At 40.3% G+C, this 25,721-nt stretch overlaps 1 protein-coding gene across 1 annotated transcript; it reads right to left on the reverse strand.

Moving 5' to 3' along the window:
- Window positions 1-237: 237 nt before the first annotated feature.
- Window positions 238-25,721, reverse strand: STRIP1 (striatin interacting protein 1). The gene is made up of 21 exons (XM_075264216.1): window positions 25,487-25,721; window positions 19,030-19,099; window positions 16,993-17,067; window positions 16,757-16,891; window positions 16,484-16,604; window positions 15,704-15,772; window positions 14,836-14,942; window positions 13,397-13,524; window positions 13,137-13,319; window positions 12,604-12,821; window positions 11,776-11,841; window positions 11,628-11,691; window positions 11,015-11,086; window positions 7,174-7,248; window positions 6,655-6,752; window positions 6,361-6,487; window positions 5,826-5,926; window positions 5,675-5,741; window positions 4,395-4,499; window positions 710-914; window positions 238-622 (listed from the first exon to the last, which is right to left on the reverse strand). Exons 1-21 carry the CDS (start codon window positions 25,610-25,612, stop codon window positions 375-377), a joined length of 2,460 nt encoding a protein of 819 aa, XP_075120317.1. The 5' UTR covers window positions 25,613-25,721; the 3' UTR covers window positions 238-374.

Consider the following 25,721-nt stretch of genomic DNA (forward strand, 5'->3'; position numbering starts at 1 on the left):
GGAGGGCTCTGCGTGCCCTCTCTGGCACGCGTGCCATAGGTTCGCCATCACTGACCTAGAATATAAGACAGATTTTCAGTTGTTTAACACTTTTTTGTTAAGTAAATAATTCCACATGTGTTAATTCATAGTTTTGATGCCTTCAGTGTGAATTTAAAATTTTCATAGTTATGAAAGTACAGAAAACTCTTTGAACGAGAAGGAGTTTCACTGCATCTAAATGTTATATGTTTTTACTGTTTGGCCCGGGTACATTTGTGGTTGCCAATAAGAGGTCATACATATTTTTACCCACTTACACAAGTGACTAGTATTATAAATGTAGGGAACGAGATGAGGCCAATTACCATATCTAAGCAGATGGTAACGTGCAGTTATTGGAGCAACTCTTCCCATGATATTGGTTTAGAAAACACTTCTCTCTCTAGCCACAAGTCATAGTTCATTTGAAAATCTTCCGGCAGCTCCACATGTTGACCAAGCACACTCTGGAGACAGTTGTCTACTGGAAGGAATTCAGGATTTCTATGAGCCCGATCATAACGTCGAGAGTTGAAGCGCTCAATGTTGGCTCTGAGTGCACACTCCTCAGCCTGAAAATCCCAGGGACGAGCATCAAGATCTACATCAAACACAAAAACAACATATGGACTCTAGCTGAAATTTAGGCAAAACAAATACAATCAAATCCAGTTCTTAAACGTCATACCATTTCCATATGCCCAGTCGTCATTCAGACGGTGCCGCACTTTCTGGTAAATGGCGGACATAGTTTTCATGTTGCTTTTTCTCCACTGTCGTCCCAAGTACTTGGTTTGTACTTTCAGCAGCTTCAGTACATACAGCTGCATCATCGCCTGTTTAACTTTAAGAGCTCTTTTTAAAATGGGGGCAGATTTGAAAACCACAAGCATCTAGGGAAGACAAACACAAAGAAACAAATGATTGCAAGAATTTAATACGATAATACTTTGTATTAGTAACTACTAAAACATAGTACCACAAAACTTCTTATCAGTACTGTAAACAAGTACAGTGCTGTGTAGACAGCAGCCAAAAATAAAAAGGTTTACAGCTGGTTTTATGAAGAAACAATAGCACTGTACCCTGTGGGCTGTGTCTAGTCTTGTGTGCGTTTCCTCAGAATCACTAAACCCAAAACACTAATATGACAGGGGACTGCTTTCAACTAACTAACTAACTAGCAGTACTCTAGGTTCACACCTGCGCTCTGTTTTCATTCCTCGGGTCCACTTTTGGCCCCAAAAAGCAGAAACTCAATCCCATTAAAGCTTAGGCCCCAACATACTGCACCGCAGCTGTGAAAAAAAACCATGGTGGCTACACATCGCAGTTTTTCACATAGCGCTTTTTTAAGTTCAAGAAGGTTTACTTTCTGCCTCAATTGTACTTCTATGGAATATTGATATTCTACAATTTCCAAAACTGCAACAAATTTTTCAAGTGGAGTTGGGGACAGAATCCGCGAAATGGAATCCGGGGACAAGTGTGAACCTAACCAGACACTGTTTCAGCCTAGCCAGCACCTCCTTTTTGCGACATATGCTGGCCAACACCTCTTCTTTGACCTGTCCCCAGACCCATTACACTTACCTTTTCTTCCGGGCAGCTCAGGACCCGGGACGTCATTGACCACCGCCATATCCTCTTTGTGCTGACACATGGGTGAGCGGACGGCTCACGTCACAAAGAGGAGGTGCTGGCAACTGATGAGGTCCCAGGCACAGGGATATATAATGGGACTAATGGTGCTCAGACTAATCAATTAGTCTGAGCACCAGCAACGTCAGCAGAAAAACATGGTAAAGGCAAAATATGTATACATAATGGGCACTCAGGTTGAATGTGGAGTTAAAAAAAAAGGTCTTTCTGATTTTAATATGTGGGACGAAATTTCTCTTTAGTTCCGCCATGGCCCAGAAAATACAAATCTTATATAAAAAAACACAAACAAAAAAAAACCCTGTGAAACTGTACAGACTAGACATAGCTCATGTGGCTATGAATGTGTAGCTTCAAGCAGCTCACCTGTTTTTGTCATAAAATCACCACCTTGTTTTATTCTTGATTTTTCTCATAATTACAGATGTCATATGAACAGTTCTCAGCTAAATATGCTAGGAGCTGCTGAACTGATTTTCACTGATGTGCTCAGCCATATGCATCTAATAGAACTAGACTTCCATGAATTTTACTCCTAGCATAAGTTTAATAGTTCAGTAAGTTCCCAGCCTCCAGGGGTGCAGCACGGCATGCTATATACTATACTTTACATCAATTTACTACACCAAGTATCTTCTTGCTTATATAAAAATGTTTGCAGTTCTATGCTATACTGTCTGCCTTGTAACCTGGAATTATTTTCTATGAAAACGTAATTTACTTTGCAGCGTTCATCACACCATTAGTTTGTGTAATAAGTGATTGTACTTTTACAATATTAATAAGACATTACATCTATCTGATCAATGTATCAGATCTATAACTCAGCTAGTAATGATGCTGTATAACAGGCTAGATTTATATTCTCTGTAGTATTCCAGAGTCAGGTACAATAATGAACTATGTGAATTCATCTTTTTGAACTCAGGTTTTAAATTAACTAGATGAAATAAGAACTCATTTCCAAAATGAATTACATTTCCCACCACTATTATAGAACTCATAAAAATGATGGGACTCAATACAAACAAAGGCAACAGCAAGTGCTATAAATGTCGCAGGCACACTGTTTGCTAAGACATTCAAAGTAAAACAGTACAAAACTGGAAATGTGCTACAATGACCACCATAATCCATTTCAGGTAAGATATGTTACTGTAGTACTTCCTAGTGCCAGTGACTGCCTTTTTTTCCCCTTCTGCTTTCAGTTTAATACTTTGGACCGGATTGTCCATCAATATTAGATCTGAGATCTATGGGACAGCTGCTGCTACAGTTTGTATGGGACTTGAGAAGTGCAGGTCCAGGCAAGTGAACATTACTGGGATCCGCACCGTTTACAAGCTACTGATCTGAGGTGCTCAAGGGATGTTCCCAATATTTAACCCCTTCCTGCCGATGGCCTTTTTTGATTTTCGTTTTTGACTCCCCTCCTTCTAAACCCCATAACTTTTTTATTTCTCCGCTCCCAGAGCCCTATGAGGTCTTAATTTTTGCGGGACAAATTTTTCTTCATGATGCCACCATTAATTATTCTATATAATGTACTGGGAAGCTGGAAAAAAATTCAGAATGGGGTGGATTTGAAGAAAAAATGCATTTCTGCGACTTTCTTACGGGTTTCGGTTTTACGGCGTTCACTGTGCAGCCAAAATGACATGTCCCCTGTATTCTGTGTTTCGGTACGGTTCCAGGGATACCAAATTTATATGGTTTTATTTACATTTTGACCCCTTAAAAAAAATCCAAAACTGTGTTATTTTTTTTTTTTTCTAAAAGTCGCCATATTCCGACGGCCGTAACTTTTTTATACATAAGTGTACGGGGATGCATAGGGCGTCTTTTTTTGCGGGGCCGGGTGTACTTTTTAGTTCTAACATTTTCGGGAAATGTTCTTGCTTTGATCACTTTTTATTCAAATTTTTATCAGAATCAAAACAGTGAAAAAACGGCGGTTTGGCACTTTTGACTATTTTTCCCGCTACGGCGTTTACCGAACAGGAAAAATATTTTTATAGATTTGTAGAGCGGGCGATTTCGGACGTTTCACAGTTTTTAACTACTTTTATATGTGTTCTAGGGAAAGGGGGGTGATTTGAACTTTTAATACTTTTTATATTTTTTTTTACTTTTTTTTTTTTTTTTTTTTTTGCATTTATTAGACCCCCTAGGGGTGTTGAACCCCAGGGGGTCTGATCACTAATGCAATGCATTACAATGCTAATGCATTGCAATGCATTGCAAAAAATCATCCTCTCTTTTGCAGGCTGCATAGACCAGGCTCCCGGCTGTCATGGCAACGTGACGTCGGCCCTGGAGCATGCTCCAGGAGCCGGCGATCACCGGCAAAATGGCGCCTCCGGCGCCTTTGACCGCGGCGCTGGAGGGGTTAATGCCTCCGATCGGTCCGGGGACCGATCTGAGGCATTAGAGCCGGTTGTCTACTGCTTAAAGCAGTAGACACCCGGCGGCTATGGCGGCCGCCCGGCTCCCGGGCGGTCGCCATAGTTACAGACCCGACATGCGCCGTACTATTACGGCGCATGTCGGGAAGGGGTTAACAGCCTATTCTAAGCATAGGCAATCATTACTAGAAAGTGGATAATAATCCCTTTAATGCATACCCTCAAGCATACAACTGATTTTTATACATGGGAAAAAAAACGAAACAAAAAAAAAATCCACAAACACACACGACCTTATCTACTAACCATGGTCCTAGAATGCTTCCACTTGGTCAACTTGTTTAGGATTCGTAAAAGATTTATACATGAAAACAAGTTTCGCCAACAAAATCGAGTATTATCACCAGCTTCCTGTAAAATTGAAAAAGCAAGACATAAGCATTTATACTATTTAATCTAGTTACTGTATACACTCGAGTATAAGCCGACCCGAATATAAGCCGAGGCCCCTAATCTTACCACAAAAAACTGGGAAAACTTAAATGACTCAAGTATAAGTCGGGGGGTGGGGGTAATGCAGCAGCTACTGGAAAATTTCAAAAAATTTTGGGTGCAGTAGACGCTGGGGAAGGGGAGGGGGGTGTTTTGGTTGTCTGTCTGCCCCTTCCCTGAGCTTAAGTACCCCCAGGGGGTCTGATCATTAATGCAATGCATTAAAATGCTAATGCATTGCAAAAATCGTCATTTCTTTTCTATGAAGCCTGCAGAAGAAAAGCACTGCCGGCCGGGGAGCCTTTACAGAAGCGCTGAGGGGAATCCCCGGCAGGAGCGCTGAGGGGCGGACCTGAATAAGAACCTCGGCCGGCTGGACCTGAAGGGGAACCCAACTGCCAGGGATTCCCCTTAGCGCGCGGCTGGCCGCAGTTCCCCTTCAGGTCTGCCCTCAGCGCTCCTGCCGGCGGCAGGGGATCTCCCTCAGCGCTTCAGGGATGCCCTTGAGAGATTGGTCACGCCTGCTCCCTCCTCTCTCCAGGGGCATAGTGGCGCCTGCTGCTTCCCCGCAGCGGCTCCCCTAGGAGGCGTCAAGTACCAAAAACGGAGGGCATCTCCGCTGTAACTCTGTAAGATTTACAGCGGAGGTGCTGGTTGCCATGGCAACCACTCTGGAGCAGAGCAGCGCCATTATAGCTACAGACCCGGCATCCGGACCAGGCATAGAGACACCGGGGCAGGTGCCGGGCCCGCCGGAGCGTGTAGATGCTCTTCATTTCAAACTGCAGAAGTACTTAGGTAATTCTGCTAGCAGGCCCGGAACACAGATACACGTGGCGGGTCTGTGTTCTGGGCCTGCTAGCAGAAGTACCGTAAGTACTTCTGCAGTTTGAAATGAACAGCATCTCCACGCTCCTGCCAGGTGCGTGGCGATGCTGCGGGCCCGGCACCCGCCCCGGTGTCTGTATGATGGGTCTATAACTTTAATATTGCTGTAATAACTCGAGCAAAACCCGAGGTGGACTTTTTCAGCACAAAAACTGTGCTTAAAAACTCAGCTTATACGGCATATCAATTTACCTAAGCAGACTTACCAGACTCTCTGCTGTGAGCTCTGGCAGCTCATGGACCACGGAGTATGGATAGTCAAGAACTGAAATACTAGAGAAAAAAAAACAGTGAAAAGGTTAAAAATAAAGAAAAACATCAGAAAAGTAATGTTATTTTCAACTCCCATCAGATTACCTGTTTTTAGCTGTGATATATGACATGATGTTTTGATTAAAAAATTTTAATATCAAAGGAATGCAATTCGCAAACACCAGGTGCTGAGCCATATACTCCATCTGGGAAAAGAAACGTATCTTATATGAGCACCATACATGTAACGTCACACTAAATAGACCTACTTCATTTTTCTAACATTTTGCTTTTCTATTTGGAATTAAAATATTCAGCAACAATTTCTAGACAGGGAACGTATTATGCCAACAAAGACAAGAAACATGGCTACATTTTGAGAATGCAGGTGAATAACGCACTCTAACTCCGCTTTAGCTGGAGACAAACGTGAAGTTGAGTGGTCATGTGCTGCTGGAATACTACGACAAAGGATGCATAGCATATGCTGGACGACATTTACACTACTACGGAAATCGTGCCAATATACTTTCACCTACACTACAAAAATACTGCAACTCTGGGATATCCGAGTTAGCATACACATTATAGAATTAGGTGCCTAGATGCTATGTGCATGATCATACACAGATATACAAACCTGATAAACATGGTTTAGCTTGAAGTGTTTTAGTAACAGCAGCAATACAGCAGAAATGGCCTTTACAATGATCTCTTTGTGTCGATTCACATCTACTCCTAGTTTCATGCTCTGCAGAACAGTGGTCCTATAAGAGAAAGTTGGAGTGTACAGCAAGAATAAAATGAGATTTTATTTAAAAAGAACAGTATGCCAAATTCATATTAAAAAAAAAATACCTGTGCAGAAATGTATAGAAAGGCGGATTTTCATTAACATCCTACACATGCACCCACTCACCACTATATTACTTACGGCATTTCTTCCGGAAGCACATCTGCAAGAATGTTAATTGAATCGGTCTTGGCTTTGGAAGTAGGCGCAGCAGCAAGAAGGATCTTAAGTAAGGCAATCTAAATGGATTAAAATATTAACATTTATTATAAGTAAAAATAATGAAATAACTTCATAAACTAGGAGAAAAACTAAATAAAACTAGAATAAACTAAAAACTACATCAAACGATGCTTTCTAAACAACAGAATAAGGAAGTGTTCAGTAAAGTTTTATAGAAATAGAAATATGATTTACATAGCTTTCAGCCATGGACTTTATCCGGACCTAAGGAATCTCCGTCACAATTTCGTTTTAGTTGTTGTCATGGTTGACACGATTAGAGGAAGTCTTTAAATATAATAAAGCCAACTACGCCATTACTCCTCTCTAACATTTGTTCACTCACACATTCTAAATCCTAACCAATTTCATACTTATCATTGGTGAAAAATTGTATCCAAAATATTGAAATTTTTGTTATAAACATTACACACTCACCATATATTGAGGTAAACTGGGGAGAAGTCCCTGGTATAAGATCTCTGCAGGTACTTGTTCAACCTCCTCTTCACCCTAGGTAACAATTACAAGAGTAAAAAGTAATGGAGAAATGTGTGGGCAACTCCATACGGATAGTATATATATTAAGAGGAGATGCCCTTAAAAAAAAAAAAAAAAAGTATTGAGGCTGCGGAGTCATGGGCAACTCATAGATATCATTCATGTACCGTCTGTGCCATTAAATTATAGCCTGGCGATATGAATACTTATTAGGTCAGAGGCGACAAAAGCAGATAATTCATGTACACACAAAGAATACAAATAATGTTCTTTCACCACGGCACCATTTCCCCAGGCGCCCTCCATCATCCTTTCTCATCCTGCCTCCACAGTTTCTTCACTGTGGTCAATAGCTGGTTGGTAGGACAAAGAAGACTGCGTCATATATGTCCAACTCTGCCCAGTGCCAGTTCACTGAACTGGTTTAGTTTTATAAAAAGCAAACAAACTGAAATTAAAGGGGTTTTCCAGTTAAAAAAAAAAAGTTTTTTTTTTTTTTTTTAAATAAAAATGTCTGTCTACTAATGAGTTTATAAATGCACCCATATACCTTTTTGGATGATTTCTGGGTGTCTCTCGGAGCTCCCTGTGTCTCCTGCTTTGGTTTACAGCTTCTGTTTCCTGATATGTAACTTCTCATTAACCCCTCTCACCTTACAACCCACCTCCCTGACTCTCTAGCTATCCTGCCCTTCCCTACCTACTCAGCTCAACCCCTGACCCATATTATATACTTACCCTCCACACTTCCTTCGGTGACATGGCTCCTCCTGTACTGCTCCTGTGCTCTTCCTTCTCTGCAGTGATGATCCACCTCTACTGCGCATGCGTGGATGCACAATAGAGGTAAATTACTGTCAGCAGTGTACACAGTGGAGAAGAACGTGCACAGACAGACTCATTACAGAGGGAGGAGCTGGATAATCAGAAAATGTCCCTGGGGGAAGTCATGTGAAGCCTGGATGGCAAATATAATGGAGTAGAAATGGGAGGGGGGGGAGAGGAGTAGTGACAGGGATATGGGTAACTAGGGCAACACAGTGGCACTGCAGCCTTGCAATGCTGGAATTTTGGGTTCGAATCCTGCCAAGGACAACATCTGCAAGGAGTTTGTATGTTCTCCCAGTGTTTGCTTGGATTTCCTCCCATATTCCAAAGACATACTGATAGGGAAAAATTTAAATTGAGAGCCCTACATGGGGCTCACAATGTACAAAAAAAGGGGATATGGGTAACAATACATTTTTGATAAATTATGTAACTTAGAAAGTAGGAGGGTGTTTAGACTAGTGTACAGATTTTTAGTTATTCCAGACAACTCCTTTAACCCCTTCCCGACATGCGCCGTAATAGTACGGCGCATGTCGGGTCTGTAACTATGGCGACCGCCCGGGAGCCGGGCAGCCGCCATAGCCGCCGGTTGTCTACTGCTTTAAGCAGTAGACAACCGGCTCTAGTGCCTCTGATCGGTCCCTGGAACGATCGGAGGCATTAACCCCTCCGGCGCCGTGGTCAAAGGCGCCGGAGACGCCATTTTCCCGGCGGCGCATGGGCGCCGCCATTTTGGCCGGGATCGCCGGCTCCTGGAGCATGCTCCAGGGCTGACGTCCCGTTGCCATGACAGCCGGGAGCCTTGTACGGGCTCCCAGGCTTGTCTGCAAATCCTCTCTTTTGCAGGCTGGTCTATGCAGCCTGCAAAAGAAAGGATGCTTTTTTGCAATGCATTAGCATTGTAATGCATTGCATTAGTGATCAGACCCCCTGGGGTTCAACACCCCTAGGGGGTCTAATAAATGCAAAAAAAAAAAATTAAAGTAAAAAAAAATATAAAAAGTATTAAAAGTTCAAATCACCCCCCTTTCCCTAGAACACATATAAAAGTAGTTAAAAACTGTGAAACGTCCGAAATCGCCCGCTCTACAAATCTATAAAAATATTTTTCCTGTTCGGTAAACGCCGTAGCGGGAAAAATAGTTGAAAGTGCCAAACCGCAGTTTTTTCACTGTTTTGATTCTGATAAAAATTTGAATAAAGAGTGATCAAAGCAATAACATTTCCCAAAAACGGTAGAACTAAAAAGTACACCCGACCGCGCAAAAAAAGACGCCCTATGCATCCCCGTACACTTACGTATAAAAAAGTTACGGCTGTCGGAATATGGCGACTTTTAGAAAAAAATTTTTTTAACACAGTTTTGGAATTTTTTTTAGGGGTCAAAATGTAAATAAAACCATATAAATTTGGTATCCCTGGAACCGTACCAAAACACAGAATATAGGGGACATGTCATTTTGGCTGCAAAGTGAACGCCGTAAAACCAAAGCCCGTAAGAAAGTCGCAGAAATGCATTTTTTCTTCAAATCCACCCCATTCTGAATTTTTTTCCTGCTTCCCAGTACATTATATAGAATAATTAATGGTAGCATCATGAAGAAAAATTTCTCCCGCAAAAATTAAGACCTCATATGGCTCTGGGAGCGGAGAAATAAAAAAGTTATGGGGTTTAGAAGGAGGGGAGTCAAAAACGAAAATCAAAAAATGCCATCGGCGGGAAGCGGTTAAAATTGAAACAAAATATAGATTTTTATTTTTTAGAAATTTACTCAGCCTTAGTTCCATAATACAATAGTAGGAACCATAGCTGAAGATATAAATCCTACTGTGCCTCATACTGATTATGAATTGCCATGTAACTGAGGCCTGCACAATTGTACACACAAAAATAATCATAGTATACTAAAGTTTAACTTTTACTAGTCCACTAAACAGTGTCAAAACACATCAAAAATAAGCTCAATGGCCTGCTCAAAAATAAAAACAGCTGGCCTACTCAGGATTAGTAATATTTTCCCACCAACTACTAATAGATTGGTATTTAGTTGTATTTCTAGTCACATCCGAGCAAAAACTATGCAATCTCAATAACGTCAACCAACGGTATGCGTAATAGTGGTGACTAAGATAATAGTGAGGTTGGTTCAGAATATAAGTGAAGCTCTGCACACTGATTGTTTCCAAGTTTCCATCCTATACAGGGTATTAATAACTCATGTGGAGTCTTCCTAACATCCAGTTGTTCCCCTTTATATATGAAAAGAATTTCACTAGTCCAGTAGGGTCAATAATACCATGACCACCACTGATATAAGTAGATGTACAATCAGAAGTGGCCATACAGACCCAAATAACCAGCATCAGATGGCGTAAATAGGCAAGTTTCTGGTTCTTATTATTCCCATACAATATACTGAGCTGGAGGAGGATAAAGGTCCTATAAAAAAACCAAACCCTAACTCTCAAGAAGGTTCATATTTATGTTCATAAAATAGCATGATGATAGTAATAAGACTCTATCCTCTAACACTGAATAAGAAAAAAAATCAGTTGAGCCACCTAGTGTTCTTGTACAAGTGGCTCATAACACATCCTTGAATAACCACAATCCACCTGTCAATCTAATATAAAGGTACATCTCACATATCCCTGAACGCTCTAGTATCAATATTGTGTTAATTCATAAGCACCCAAGGCTTCAAAGGATACATATATTACATATCACCTACCACCCCTCCCAAAAAAAAAAAAAAAAAAAAAAAATGATATATTTAAATTTAAATATATATATATTTTTTTTTTTTAAATTACCTGCTGGGGAGCATTACTGTGCCAAACATAGGACCCACATAAAATTCCACAATGTATAACTGTACAATAAGTAAATAGATAAAAGTTTACAAAAAAAACATTATACATTATAACATAATGCAATAATACTTACACCTGAGAGTGGACACCTAATGAACTCTTCCTCTAGGCGAATTTGGACCTCGGCAATAGATGTGTATTTGTGCTGTTAAACAGAGAAAAAAAAAAAAAAAGAAAAAAAAGAAAGAAACCACTATTAACCAGGATCTGTCACCAAGTAGAAAATAATAAATAAAATAAATCATTTGATTCTTGCTGTCCCCTGCGCACATTTGGAGTTTTTATTTTTAAAATTCTTCCACCCATTCCAATAATATGGCCCTTGGAAGATTAAATGTAAACTAGCTCCGATTCTCCAAGGTGGATGAATTTAAAAAGAAAAACACCAGATTGTGCAGGGGGCAGCAAGAATCAAGTCATGTATTTTATTTAGTATTTTCTACTTTGACAGATTCTCTTTATATGATATAGTATCACAGTTTTCAGAAATGTAATAAGCCATTATTGTCAAAACAGAACCCCTCAGTTTTATCTAATGTTGTAGACAGATTAGCACTATGCATTATGTATGGTGGGTTCTAACTTAGATAGTAGTATGTCCTAGATTTTGTATTAAGACATAACATGCTACTTTCATTACATTAACTTCTACAGATGGAAATGCATATCATTCCCAATATGCTTACCAGTTTTAAAGTGCGAATACTCTCATGAATAGGACGTGGTAATCCAACTACTGTATCTGTGTCACTGTGAAATTAGAGGGAAGTTATAGTGAACACCGTCTTAAAATTGTACTAAACTAGGGAGTATAAAATAAAATCTTTATCTTACCTTCCAAGAGTGTAGCCAATGAACTTACTACGACTTGATTCCAAAAATATCTCGATATCTTTCTCCCTGGTTGAAAAGAAAACAAACAATTGTATATAAAAATTGTAATAGATCAAGATAGAGAGAAGAAGCAGTTTATCATGTTTATGCCATGATAAATATAAAAAATACACAACAACTGATAGAAACTAGGAGATTCTAATTCTTCATTAAGGTGCTAAGAGGACATGGGGAAAGGACATGGTTCTCTACTAATTCTTGGGCTGCACCTGAACTTGCAACTTTGAAAAATGGCAAATTTAGGTGCCACCAGGTTCTGCTAGTGTTTCATGGCCACTAACTAAAGTCTAATATCACCTGTAGAGTTATTCAGTATCCCCAATTCATTTTTAATTCTTGTACTTGCTAAGCAGCAACCTAGGTATATGCAGAAAAGTGGCTACCTCTCCCCAATATACACACATATATAAAGGATCGTTATTATCGAATGTTAGCACATTTTCTTTTCAGGATAAATGCACCAGAATCCTGGCTTAATTTGCATAACAAAAATTGGATCACATGGAGAACTTTTTGCATCTGAGTCAATAAAGAAGCACAGCTCAAATGAGTCAATATGCACCAAAACTGTGCTGCAATGTAGGACAACCAATTTAAGGTGCACAGTTATACAAAAGTGTCTTAAGTGGTACAGCATGTATCACTACAAAAAATTTGATGCATTACAAGACTGCCTAGTGCAAGTTTACTCTGTCTATATTATAAAGGAATAGTAAAGAGCTATGAGATTCATGCTGAACCTTTTATTTAATCACATTTTACTCTTACCTCACTTTTGGTGCCCACGGTAAACCTTTTGGGAAGGCCAGACGGTCAGCAGGAGGTTGAGTAATCGGCGGCGGCATTACTTCTTCCCGTTCAATAGAAAAAGGTTCTCCCTCTAGGCTGTTGTCTTCATCATTTTCCTCTTCTTCATCACGAGAATCATCTGTTTTGTATGGATCCCGTTCATTAAAAGCATCAAGGTTATCCTGCTTAATGAGAGCCTAGAAACAAACACACAACGCCCAGTTTTATTATTTATCGACTTGCATTTGTTGTATCCTATATTCAATAAACGCAATAAATGTAGTACAGTATATACAGTTCATTCTAGGCTCAATTACTGGATGTCAGGAAATATTATTCAATATTCTGAAGTGGAATCCCTTGGTGGAAACTAAAAATCCTATAATAAAAATAAAAAGGAAATAATATAAAGGTAGGACTAGATGGACCAAGTTGTCTTTATCTGTTCTCAATCTTCTTTGTTACTATTCTATTTTAACAGAGCACATGCCTTGAAAGAAGTCAATACTTACTTTATGCTCCCTCCGGCCTCTTCTCTGCTGCTGTTCAATAAGATCTGATGCTGAAGCTGGTGGAGATGCAGCTCTCATATTGCGTATTACTTTAATACTATCTTCAGGAAGAGGTGGTAGTCCCAAGATCTCACGCTTTTCTGCTTTCAGTTTTTGCAAATCTTCAAACCCACCCAGAGTGCACTGTAAAAACACAAATTATAAAAGGGTGCACAAAACTAAACTACAAAGAAAAAAAAAAAAAAAAAAGTCAAACTCACCAATACTGTCTTCCAAAGCAGCAACAGCACCTTTTTCATAGGAAAATGTGGAGCATGCCCACTACAGAACTTTGTGACCATTCCAAAAAGTAGCACCGCAAAAGGTTCATTGCTATATACAGGGGACCCTGCATTAGAATGACAATACAAAGAAGTTATAAATCTTATACATGAGTCCCCCTGCGAACTTCCGGTTGGCACATGCGCAATGGAAGGGCGGCAAGAAGACTTCCTGTTCCTTAGTGAATTAACCAGGGCTGGGTATGTACTTCAGGGTATGGTCCTCGGGTTACGACGAGCCTGCTGCAGAACCTCATTTTCTGAATGCTATACAGTGTATAGCATTCGGCAAATGAAGGCTGATTGTGTAGCAGGCTCGTCCTTGCTACGAGCAGGTAAGTATGCTGTTACCAGTTGACTTTTTCTCATTGAAATGAATAGACCAGCGTTGATTGGCCAGTTGCCAGTGATTTGGCCAATCAACGCTGGTTCTGCCAGAGGCTCGTCTGAGGAGGCGGAGTCTAACATCGGACTATTCATTCCAATGAGAAAAACTCTTGCCTGCCCGTGGCAAGGACGTGCCTGCTGCAGAATCAGTGTTCATTTGCCGAATGCTATACATATATATAGCATTCGGCAAATAAATATATATACTGTATAGCATTTAGCAAATGAGGTTCTGCAGCAGGCTCGTCGTAACCACGAAACAGTATGCCTATACCCCTGCTAGACATGGCAAACTCTCAAAACCGGAAAGAGATCTTCGACCGGAAATAGGAAGGGCGGGACTTAATCCTTTGTTATTGTTGTCAAAGGGGGACTCATGTATAGACAAATAGTTGACTCTTTTAGGCGTTTTCCCAACTCCCTCTGTCAGCTTTGCCTGCTGTCTCTTTTTCTCACTTCTTGTATTCTTCAACAAGCTGGTGGGTGGGCTTTAACTGTTTGAGGGACAGGACACTATGGACTACCTCAGTAGATAGAGATTGTCATTATCATGATTATTTATTAGGATTACTACAAATCTAATATAAATGCAGATCAAATAATATGCACAGTAAATGTATCTTATATGACACAGGACTGAAGAACACTTACATACTCCCAGACAACAGACTTGCAGTAAACTCAATGTCTTTGTGTTTATATAGAGACAAAGACACTGTGGAAGCCTTTATCAACAAACTGCAATTAGCTGACCTGAATGTCCTGATTCAGAGCAGAATATAACAGAAATGAAAGCAAGCACAATCTGATGAACTCAGACTTCTGAGGATTCTTTTGCAATCTGTGAATTTAGCATTTTTTTTTGTTTCGAACCCCCTTCCCCCCCCCCAAAAAAAAAAGAATCCTGATACCATTAGTGCAAATAATGCCTTATCAATCGACAGAGTGCAAGCTCTAATCTCCTACAAAACATCTATGAGTTATTTTCATACCTAGCTCTGCACGAAAAGTTTGTCGCATGGTTTTCCATTGCTCACTATCAGCTTCACCCTCTTCACGTAATGTATCCACCATGAGATACATGATGTTCAAAAGGACACTGAAAAGCAATGGAAGTAATAAGAATTTAAAATCAATAACATTTTCTACAAGACAAAAACTAGAGTAAACTGGATACAAAAGGGATGAATGTATGAAGCTGCCTTCATAACCTATAGCTTACAGGAAGCATGACAGCAGAAAATGAGATCTAAATTAATCACAGTACCTTGTAGGCTGTCAATACAGTTTACAATGATGGATTTCTTATTCAGGGCTGGTTCTTCATTCTTGTAAAGATTGACCTCTTATCCCTATGCACATGAGCAGAAAAAGGCTTTAGGGGCTTTGCATTCTATCAATGGGCTTCACTATTTGCTGCTACTGCAAACTGTACAGTGCATGTCTGATAATGACACACAACACTCAGAAGTGATGGGGGGGGGGGGGTCTCATCAGCAAATATACACTGTACAGTCAGCGGGTGGAGCTGAGCAACAATTAGCAGCAGCAAATAGTGAAAGCCACACTTCTAAAGCCCTTTTCTGCTAATCTGCATAAGAATCAATGGACAATTTTTACAGGAATGACGCAGCAATCCGGAAAAAAATACATTGTTGTAAACTGTGCTGACAACCTTATAAGATACAATGATTAGTTTTTATTTCAATTTTGTGTTGACAGACTCCCTTTAAAACTCTGCCAGCTGTTAGGTGCATTACAGCACAAACAAGATGGGGACTGTCATAGGAAACACAAACCTTGAAAAAAATGTCCCCTATAAATTTTCAAAGTACGATTTAACTTTAGATTTCCCCTTACCGAAGATCTGTGCTGTCAGCCAGAGAGATTGCAGGCTTCCTTACAGCATTACTACAAGCTGCACTGTTCCTAAAAGACAGACATCACATTATTCTAATGAAGTCATACATTTTAATAGTCAGTTTTACAAGCATGAGATGTCCTATTAGGTATTATCCTCATTAGGTAAACTACAGAATAGTAGAACATAAAAATACATAAAACAAGTAGTTTCCTCAGGTCTTTGAATATCCTTCTTTTAATGTACTATCTTGTATCGTTTACTGAAACTGATAAATAGAAAGACTACAGGTTTGCATTAAAATGCCACACACCTTAAACTGCTATATGTTGTCTCATTGCAGTATGAAAGCTTATGTGAAGAAAAACATTCAATATAGCATGCTACAATTTATCTTTTTGGACCTGTGGGCGCTCCACGTGTTGCTAAGAGGCATAGTATACTTCTTGCTACAGCCATAAGTCTAGTGAAGAATACATCCACACATGAGAATATGTATCTGAGTTTAAAAACAAAAACCCTACTCTGCACTCCGCTCCGTAAGACAGGCACGTGGTATTTTAGCATAAGCCCACTTTCATACTGGTTCTCAGTTTTTCACCACAGACAACATACAGAGATCTTGATGAATATTAGAAAGTTAGGAAACTATTGAGCAATGAGTAATTGTAGCTGCATGAAATCTATATAAAGGTGTGCAAATAAATACAGAAAGAAGGGAAATAAATACACATGTAAGAAACAATTTGGTATTATCACACTATTGTAATCATACTCACTCAACTTCCATGTTAAGAAGTTCCACAAGGGCATTGAATGCACCAGCTTCTAGCAGCAGAAAGATGTTATGTCGCTGCCAGGTCTGCACTTCTAACTCAGAAGTGCACTCCCCAAAAGTGCCTAAGCAAAAGAGTAAATGAAGCTAACATCAATATGACTAGAAGACACAGATCTAATGCAAAATACAAAGCAAATTAAGAACAGAGAAAAAAGAAACCAGATTAAACATAATTCACAGAATCCATAGGTGATTTGAAATGCCCACTACTTACCCTGTGCCACATACAGGATTGCCCGAGCCACTTTCAGTCTTTTTTCTCTGGCTGTGACCTCTAGAGCATCAAGGAGCCGCATAGTGTGTGCTCGCTGCAGGGACACATCTAACTCTGTCCATTTTTTATCAGGAACTATAAAATATGGAAATGATATAAAATTCATTCTAACCAGAGATCCAAAGAATCATTGCAAGACAGTGGTTGCACCGTAATAGAAATCGGTGCCAGCTTACCATGTAATCGCAAGTCTTCCTCAAAACATTTCCTGTTCAACTGGAATTCTGGTCCTTCTGTGTAACTGTAAAGCTCTGTGATGGGAGAAATAGAATAGCTACTTAATAATGCAATCCCTACAGTCAGAAGGTCTAAGCTTGTGGAAATATATTAAGAAAAGGTCTGGACTGAAAAGGATTTTCTGGCCCTGAACTGATTTTTCATACTTATGACTTATCCAAAGGATAGGTCATCAGTATATGATCAGCTTTTCCAGCAGCCTCCAGATGTCAGAATCTGCTAGTGGACAAGGAGCATGAGCAGCATCACTCCTATTCAAGTAGTTGGAGCAATGCATGGCAGTGGTACCAGGAATTGGTAGAGCCGCTCCTATTATTTGAATAAGAGTGGTGCTGCACATGCTCCAGGCAGGTTTCGGCATTCAGAAAAGCTGAATGTGTGCAGGGTCCAGGTATGGGACCACAACAAATCACATAATAATGACCTAAATCATTTTGTGGCCTGAAAAGCCTCTTAGAATGGGGCCACATTTTGCAGAAACACAGCTTTTCTTATTACAAATTTTACTGCGGTTTTTTTGAGCCAAAGCCAGGAGTGGATTGAGCAGGAGGTGGAAATATAAGAACTTCCTATTTATTTTCCTTTTTTTTTTAATCCATTTTTGTGCTTTGGCACATAAAGCCACAGCATAATCTGCAACAAATTTTTTTTTTTTTTTTAAAAAAGCTTCATTTCCACAACGTGGGGCTTTATACCTTTAAACTGTTTGTCTGCTGATTTAAAAAAAAAAATCTGGCTGAGACTAGGACTACATGCCCACTTTGGCTACAATGACTGTTCCTGACCAAAGTTCACTGTGCTTTCATGTTCATTCTTTTCTAATGCAAGTAAAAGAAGACTCACTGTGATCCGTAAAGTATTATAACTTATATAACTTCTAGTTGCAAAAAAGATTGACCATTGCTTGTGACTATCAAGTGCTAGTGCTGGAGATTATGTGAAGATTTTATACAATTGTCTGACACTGGTGTCATGAAGTCGGAGAGTGATGGCTGTTAAACATGGTAATACTTCCTTGAATGACTCAGCCTGAAGCATGGTTTTAGCACTAGCAGAGATCATACCCAGAGTGATAAGTACGCACTACTAGTAAACTGTTCGTGCATGTACGACGGGGGGGGGGGGGGGGGGGGAATTTTAATATAACCATGATATGAACTCAGATCCCGAGCACACACAAAAAAAAAATCTAATGACAAGCTCCCTTTACAGAGAATTTAGTGGATCAAAGACCTGCCATTAGGGTCTGGCTGCAATGTTTTCAATTAAGCAAAAGCACTACCTGATCTTCTCATTACCAGAGATGTGGAGTAACCTGCAAAGTCAGCCAGTAATGGTGCTTTCACTTACTTAAAGGGGTTATCCAGCTTCCAAAAATTATCTGTGAACACATCCACAGCAGTGCTAAATATTCACTGTTGATTTTTCTTTGCTTTATTTTACTTGAGACTCCTTGTATCACTATTATTTACATGCAGTGTGTGAACAAACATTTCCCATGATTCCTCTCACTCTGGGTACTCCTCCTTTCTCCACTCTCCCCTTCAGAGAAATCACAGATCATAAATCACTCCCCCATCTGAGGTCACATGATGCTATAGGACTGTAGTTTTTTTCACATTCACTTCAAGTAAGTAACAGTGATACAAGGAGTCTTGCGTAAAATAAACCCAAGAAAAGGGTTCATAAGGAAACATTTGAGTATTTAGCACATGTGAATGTATTTGCAGATATTTTTGGAAGCTGGATAACCCCTTTAAGGGAAAGAACTGGCAGCCTCACCACAAACTGCAGCTGTGCTGGGTCTGGAAACCCTTGTGGCACCGCCCATAGATGAAACAAGGATCAGCCATGTTCCACCGAGGATAAGCAGCAACAGATGTCTTTCCCTAACCTGTACTGAAATATCAATGATTCCTATATTTTAAGGAAAAAAGTAAACTAGCTCTAACTCATAATAGTTACAACCCCCATACCTGATAGCTCTGCAGCCCATTTGTCAGCATCGGCATAAACAAACTCTAGATCTGGAGATTCCGAGCAACCCTGTAATAAAATTGTATACCATAAACATGTACAAAGATGTATAACAAGCAAGCTGTGAAAATAATCTCTGTCACCAGTAGCGCAGACTATATGAATATATAGCCTCATATCACTTTGATAAGATAATCCTTTAATAGTCCCACAATGGGGAAATTTCAGTGATACAGTTTCATGGATGGTACAGTAGTATATAACAAGAGAGAAACACATACAAGCTCATGGCAGAGAAATCCTAGGAATCATAGCAACTGAAAAAGAAAGAAACACAGACACACTGCAGGATCATTTAGTTCTCTGTGCAGATTGATGTTAATAATACAGCCGACTGTGGTTGGAGGACACGAGGAGGGGGGGGTCACAGCATGTGGATATAACAGGCAAAAAACGTTTTTTTTTGCAGAGCTGGGGGACATATGCAGCTATCATGATAACATGTGGCAGTTCTTTGGTAGGTGGTGAGATCTCATGCTCACAGCTGATAGTTCGATAGCTGATAGCAGAGCACGGTATAGATATAGTAGTTATCAGTTCTATTCAGAAACTACAGCCTGTGTTTTTAAACATATACAATATAACACAATTTCTAAGTTGGTGTAAAGCAGAAAAATACTGGAAATTTATGCAAAATGTGTGCCTTTTTTGGTGCACATCAACACTGCAAGCAAAGAAGCAAGGGGCACGAGAACTTGAAGATATGCATGTGTCACTTACAGGAGACTGGTGTTGCTAGAAAATGCTCAAACTCCATAAAAGTACTGCTTAAAGGGGTTCGATCATTGAGAAAAGTAATTTTTAACTAAGCACATACTTGCATAGTTTTTAGAAAGGCTGTTCCATACATGTAGGGAAAATGGAAAGGAGTACTCCGCTCACTCAGCAGGTGACATTCCCAGCTTGACTCCTTCACTCAAATGACTTTCCCGGCTCTGCTCGGATAAATTCCTCTCTAAGTACGGAGTACGCAGATAAATCCAAGAATAAAACAGATCCAGCATGGCCGTGGGAGAAAATTAAAACTCCTTCTTTATTTGCATATCTTCATAAAAACTGTTATACACGCATCTTATATCTTGCAATATCCCTGCGTCAGACTAACACCTGAAGGCTTTGAAAAAGGAAGGTATTCCGAAACGCGGCAGTCTGACGCAGGGATATTGCAAGATATAAGATGCGTGTATAACAGTTTTTATGAAGATATGCAAATAAAGAAGGAGTTTTAATTTGCTACTACGGATGTGCTGGATGTTTTATTCTTGGATCCATTCCATACATACCTTTTGTATGTAAATTGCCTCAGTAGTTTTTGAATCAGCCCGTTTTTATTCATATGCTAATTAGCCTCCAGTGAGCACCGGAAGTCTCAGTGAGCACACTCTCCGTTATGTGTACAGCACAAGTTGCTGCCTCATCTCCCTGCTCTCACACACACATAGCAGACAGTGCTCACTGAGACTTCCAGATGCTGGAGGCTAATTAGCATACAAATAAAAACGGTCTCATTCAAAAACTACTGAATCAATTAACATACAAAAGGTATGTGTGGAATAGCCTTTCTAAAGGCTATGCAAATACGTGCTTCAGTAAAAATGACTTTTTCCAATGATAGAGCTCCTTTAAAGGTAACTCCCATCTCATGTATGAGACTGTGATAGCCCTGGGCAGTACTGTCAGTGTACTGTCAGTGACCGAGTGTGAGAATGAGCGTTATCGGAGGTCCTTCCTCCCAACTAAAGGCTGTCAGGCAGTCAGGCTGTATAATCAACATCAGACTAAGCAAAGATCACTCTGCACAGAGAACTAAATGATCCTGAGTCTCTCTTTTTTTCTTCTTAGTTGCTATGACTCCAGTATATTTTCTATCTGCTATGAGCTTGTAAGTGTTCTTTCTTGTAATATACACTCACCGGCCACTTTATTAGGTACACCTGTCCAACTGCTCGTTAACACTTAATTTCTAATCAGCCAATCACATGGCGGCAACTCAGTGCATTTAGGCATGTAGACATGGTCAAGACAATCTCCTGCAGTTCAAACCGAGCATCAGTATGGGGAAGAAAGGTGATTTGAGTGCCTTTGAACGTGGCATGGTTGTTGGTGCCAGAAGGGCTGGTCTGAGTATTTCAGAAACTGCTGATCTACTGAGATTTTCGCGCACAACCATCTCTAGGGTTTACAGAGAATGGTCCGAAAAAGAAAAAACATCCAGTGAGCGGCATTTCTGTGGGCGGAAATGCGTTGTTGATGCCAGAGGTCAGAGGAGAATGGCCAGACTGGTTCGAGCTGATAGAAATGCAACAGTGACTCAAATAGCCACCCGTTACAACCAAGGTAGCCAGAAGAGCATCTCTGAACGCACAGTACGTCGAACTTTGAGGCAGATGGGCTACAGCAGCAGAAGACCACACCGGGTGTCACTCCTTTCAGCTAAGAACAGGAAACTGAGGCTACAATTTGCACAAGCTCATCGAAATTGGACAATTGAAGATTGGAAAAACGTTGCCTGGTCTGATGAGTCTCGATTTCTGCTGCGACATTCGGATGGTAGGGTCAGAATTTGGCGTCAACAACATGAAAGCATGGATCCATCCTGCCTTGTATCAACGGTTCAGGCTGGTGGTGGTGGTGTCATGGTGTGGGGAATATTTTCTTGGCACTCTTTGGGCCCCTTGGTACCAATTGAGCATCGTTGCAACGCCAAAGCCTACCTGAGTATTGTTGCTGACCATGTCCATCCCTTTATGACCACAATGTACCCAACATCTGATGGCTACTTTCAGCAGGATAATGCGCCATGTCAAAGCTGGAATCATCTCAGACTGGTTTCTTGAACATGACAATGAGTTCACTGTACTCCAATGGCCTCCACAGTCACCAGATCTCAATCCCATAGAGCATCTTTGGGATGTGGTGGAATGGGAGATTCGCATCATGGATGTGTAGCCGACAAATCTGCGGCAACTGTGTGATGCCATCATGTCAATATGGACCAAAATCTCTGAGGAATGCTTCCAGCACCTTGTTGAATCTATGCCACGAAGAATTGAGGCAGTTCTGAAGGCAAAAGGGGGTCCAACCCGTTACTAGCATGGTGTACCTAATAAAGTGGCCGGTGAGTGTATTACTGTATTATCCATGCTGCTCTAACACACTGAATTTCACCATGGTGGGACTATTAACGGAAGGAAAGGATTATTAATGTCAGTTATCCCTTTATTCACAGGATAGGGAATAAGTGTCTGACTGATAAGTGTGTGTTAGCCGAGACCTCAGCGATCAAAATAATTGGAGCAGCAAGTGTCACAAGTCAATAGAATGGTGGATGAGTATGCATACTTTCACTCCTCACATAGATTATTTGTGGACCCCATACTCCTGATTCTTGTTAGTCCCAGGGGTAAGACCCTTAGTGATCAGATACTTATATCTCTTATACCTTAAATCTCTAATACCATGGGTATATGTATCTATAATGGCCCACAGTTAATAGAAAAAAAAATTTGGGTGAAGATTTTGCCATTTGAGGATTTTGCTGCAGATATTGTTGTGGGTTTGGCACAGTCTTCACCATTACAAAGGTTTAAAACTCTTAATTTGAATGTAAAGGGATTATCCCGATCACTCCTGTAGAGTTTAGTTTGTAAACTCTGTACCCATCCTACATCCTACCCATCCATTACCCATTCTGCTTTAAAAACGTGGAGATCCTGCAAGCACGACTTTTCTCTCCGCATTTTTCAGGCAGAAATCGAGCAGTCCCCTAAAGGGTCCAAGGGTAACCACTATTTTTTTTTTTTTTTTTTTTTTTTTTTTTTAACGGCTTCTGTTTCCACTCGTGGGGTCCTCAATACAGACCCCATCAATGGAAACCCAAACACAGCTGTGAACCTAGCGTCATATGCTGTGGAATTTCTGGTCAGAGATCCAGTTGGACAATACACAGCTTAAGGGCTCGTTCACATCTGCACCCGGTCTCCGTTCTGCAGGTTTCCATTTCCTGCACAAAACAGAGGCAGGAGACAGAAACCTGAAGGATTCTTTCTCACCCATTCATTTCATTCATATCTGGCCGTGAGCGCCGGTGAGCATTTTATGCTCTCCACCGCAAAACGTTTTTTTTTTTTTTTTTTTGTTAAACCGTACACAAAGTCGGACATGCAGTACTCTGTGTCCGGTTTAAAAAAAAACAAAAAACGGTTTTGCGGTGGAGAGCATAAAACGCTCACCGGCGCTCACGGCCGGGTCCGGTCTGTGGTTTCCGTCTTCTGCATGCAGAAGACGGAAACCTGAAAACGGAGTCCGGGTGCTAGTTTGAACCCAGCGTAATTAATCCAGCACATGTCAAAAAACTAAAGAGGAAAAGGGGACCAAAGGTCCGTTGAGGGAGAACCGCGCACACTGGTATGTTTGAGAAGATGGTAAACCAGGGTCCAATCACATAGGGTTTATTGGGTAGTTAAAAATACAGCATATAGCACGACGCGTTTCGGGCCTTACACTGGCCCTTTCTCAAGTGCAAAAAACGAGAGCTGTAGGATGATACAATAAAACATACTAAATAAAAACATAAAATACAAGGGGACCATCAAGGTATAATCAAACAAACAAGAGGGCGTCTGACCCATTAGAATGCATCAACATATATTGAAAGATATATATGTGTGTCAGACGCCCTCTTGTGTGCGTGGTTCTCCCTCAACGGACCTTTGGTCCCAGATGAACAGATATATCCTGTTCATTCCTGGTGTATCTAGCACAGGAAAAGTGTTATACATCTGTTTCTTTGGAATATATGCTCATTCCACTATACACTACAGATATATCCTGTTCATTCCTGTTGTATCTAACACAGGAAAAGTGTTATACATCTGTTTCTATGGAATATATGCTCATTCCACTATACACTACAGATATATCCTGTTCATTCCTGGTGTATCTAGCACAGGAAAAGTGTTATACATCTCTTTCTATGGAATATATGTTCATTCCACTATACACTACAGATATATCCTGTTCATTCCTGGTGTATCTAGCACAGGAAAAGTGTTATACATCTCTTTCTATGGAATATATGTTCATTCCACTATACACTACAGATATATCCTGTTCATTCCTGGTGTATCTAGCACAGGAAAAGTGTTATACATCTCTTTCTATGGAATATATGTTCATTCCACTATACACTACAGATATATCCTGTTCATTCCTGGTGTATCTAGCACAGGAAAAGTATTTTACATCTGTTTCTATGGAATATATGTTCAGTCCACTATACACTACAGATATATCCTGTTCATTCCTGGTGTATCTAGCGCAGGAAAAGTGTTATACATCTGTTTCTATGGAATATATGCTCATTCCACTATACACTACAGATATATCCTGTTCATTCCTGGTGTATCTAGCGCAGGAAAAGTATTTTACATCTGTTTCTATGGAATATATGCTCATTCCACTATACACTACAGATATATCCTGTTCATTCCTGGTGTATCTAGCACAGGAAAAGTGTTATACATCTGTTTCTATGGAATATATGCTCATTCCACTATAGACTACAGATATATCCTGTTCATTCCACTATAGACTACAGATATATCCTGTTCATTCCTGGTGTATCTAGCACAGGAAAAGTGTTATACATCTGTTTCTATGGAATATATGCTCATTCCACTATAGACTACAGATATATCCTGTTCATTCCTGGTGTATCTAGCACAGGAAAAGTGTTATACATCTGTTTCTATGGAATATATGTTCATTCCACTATAGACTACAGATATATCCTGTTCATTCCTGGTGTATCTAGCACAGGAAAAGTGTTATACATCTGTTTCTATGGAATATATGTTCATTCCACTGTAGAATACAGACATATCCTGCTCATTCCAGTTCTTTTAAACCTAGAAAGCTCAGAAAATCTTTATTTTACATCTTTCCCCATTGGTAATAATGTTCATTCTTTTTCTTTATTCTTTTTCTTCATTCTTTTTAGTATGTCCCTTTGTGTACTCTCAAATACTACACTTAGTGCGCTCGGTGTCTTTGTTTTGTTTTATATGTCAAAAAACTAATCTGGCATCTAGAGATACTCTGGGATATCTGGCTTTACTGGAGTCTCTCTTACTATAGCACTCCCTATCTATATCGATGGTGAGATCCTTATGTGTCCTTCTAAAGCCGGGACTGTATACAATGACATTACACTGCCTTCATGTATACTTCAGCCTCCCATATACCCACCAACAGGATGCCCTAAGAGCACACAGACCCCAATCCCAGCACCACAGTGACATAGGCGGCAGGTGAGCGGTCCTGATACTGTCCCCGGCGATACCGCCACATAAGCCCAGCCATTGATGCCTCACACTGACAGAATCCTGTTCTCACCTCCGAATCCTTGCGCTGATTTCGGTTATACTCCCGACCCTTTCCCGGCTGAGGGCTCCCGGCGCCTACACCTCCCACACCGGTTCTCATTTTGTTGTTGACAATCAGCGACCCGGCAGCCTCCATGTTCCATAGGCAACACCCACGTAGTTTAAAGTATCGCGATGACTATTTACGTGGCGTACGTCTTTTGGAATGCAAACACTTCCGTATCGTGCACGTATTGCGTTCCACG

This window comes from Leptodactylus fuscus, chromosome 2 (genome assembly GCF_031893055.1).
Source record: "Leptodactylus fuscus isolate aLepFus1 chromosome 2, aLepFus1.hap2, whole genome shotgun sequence".
Taxonomy (NCBI): Eukaryota; Metazoa; Chordata; class Amphibia; order Anura; family Leptodactylidae; genus Leptodactylus; species Leptodactylus fuscus.

Bases quoted from the DNA above. Each gene is read 5' to 3' on its own strand.
- STRIP1 (XM_075264216.1), bottom strand. From the start codon at position 25,612: ATGGAGGCTGCCGGGTCGCTGATTGTCAACAACAAAATGAGAACCGGT. The intron at 11,692-11,775 runs GTAAGATAAAGA...CTAATTTCACAG, and splicing joins ATTGGCTACACTCTTGGAAG to TGACACAGATACAGTAGTTG. The intron at 915-4,394 runs GTTAGTAGATAA...TGTCTTCCCTAG, and splicing joins GGAAGCATTCTAGGACCATG to ATGCTTGTGGTTTTCAAATC.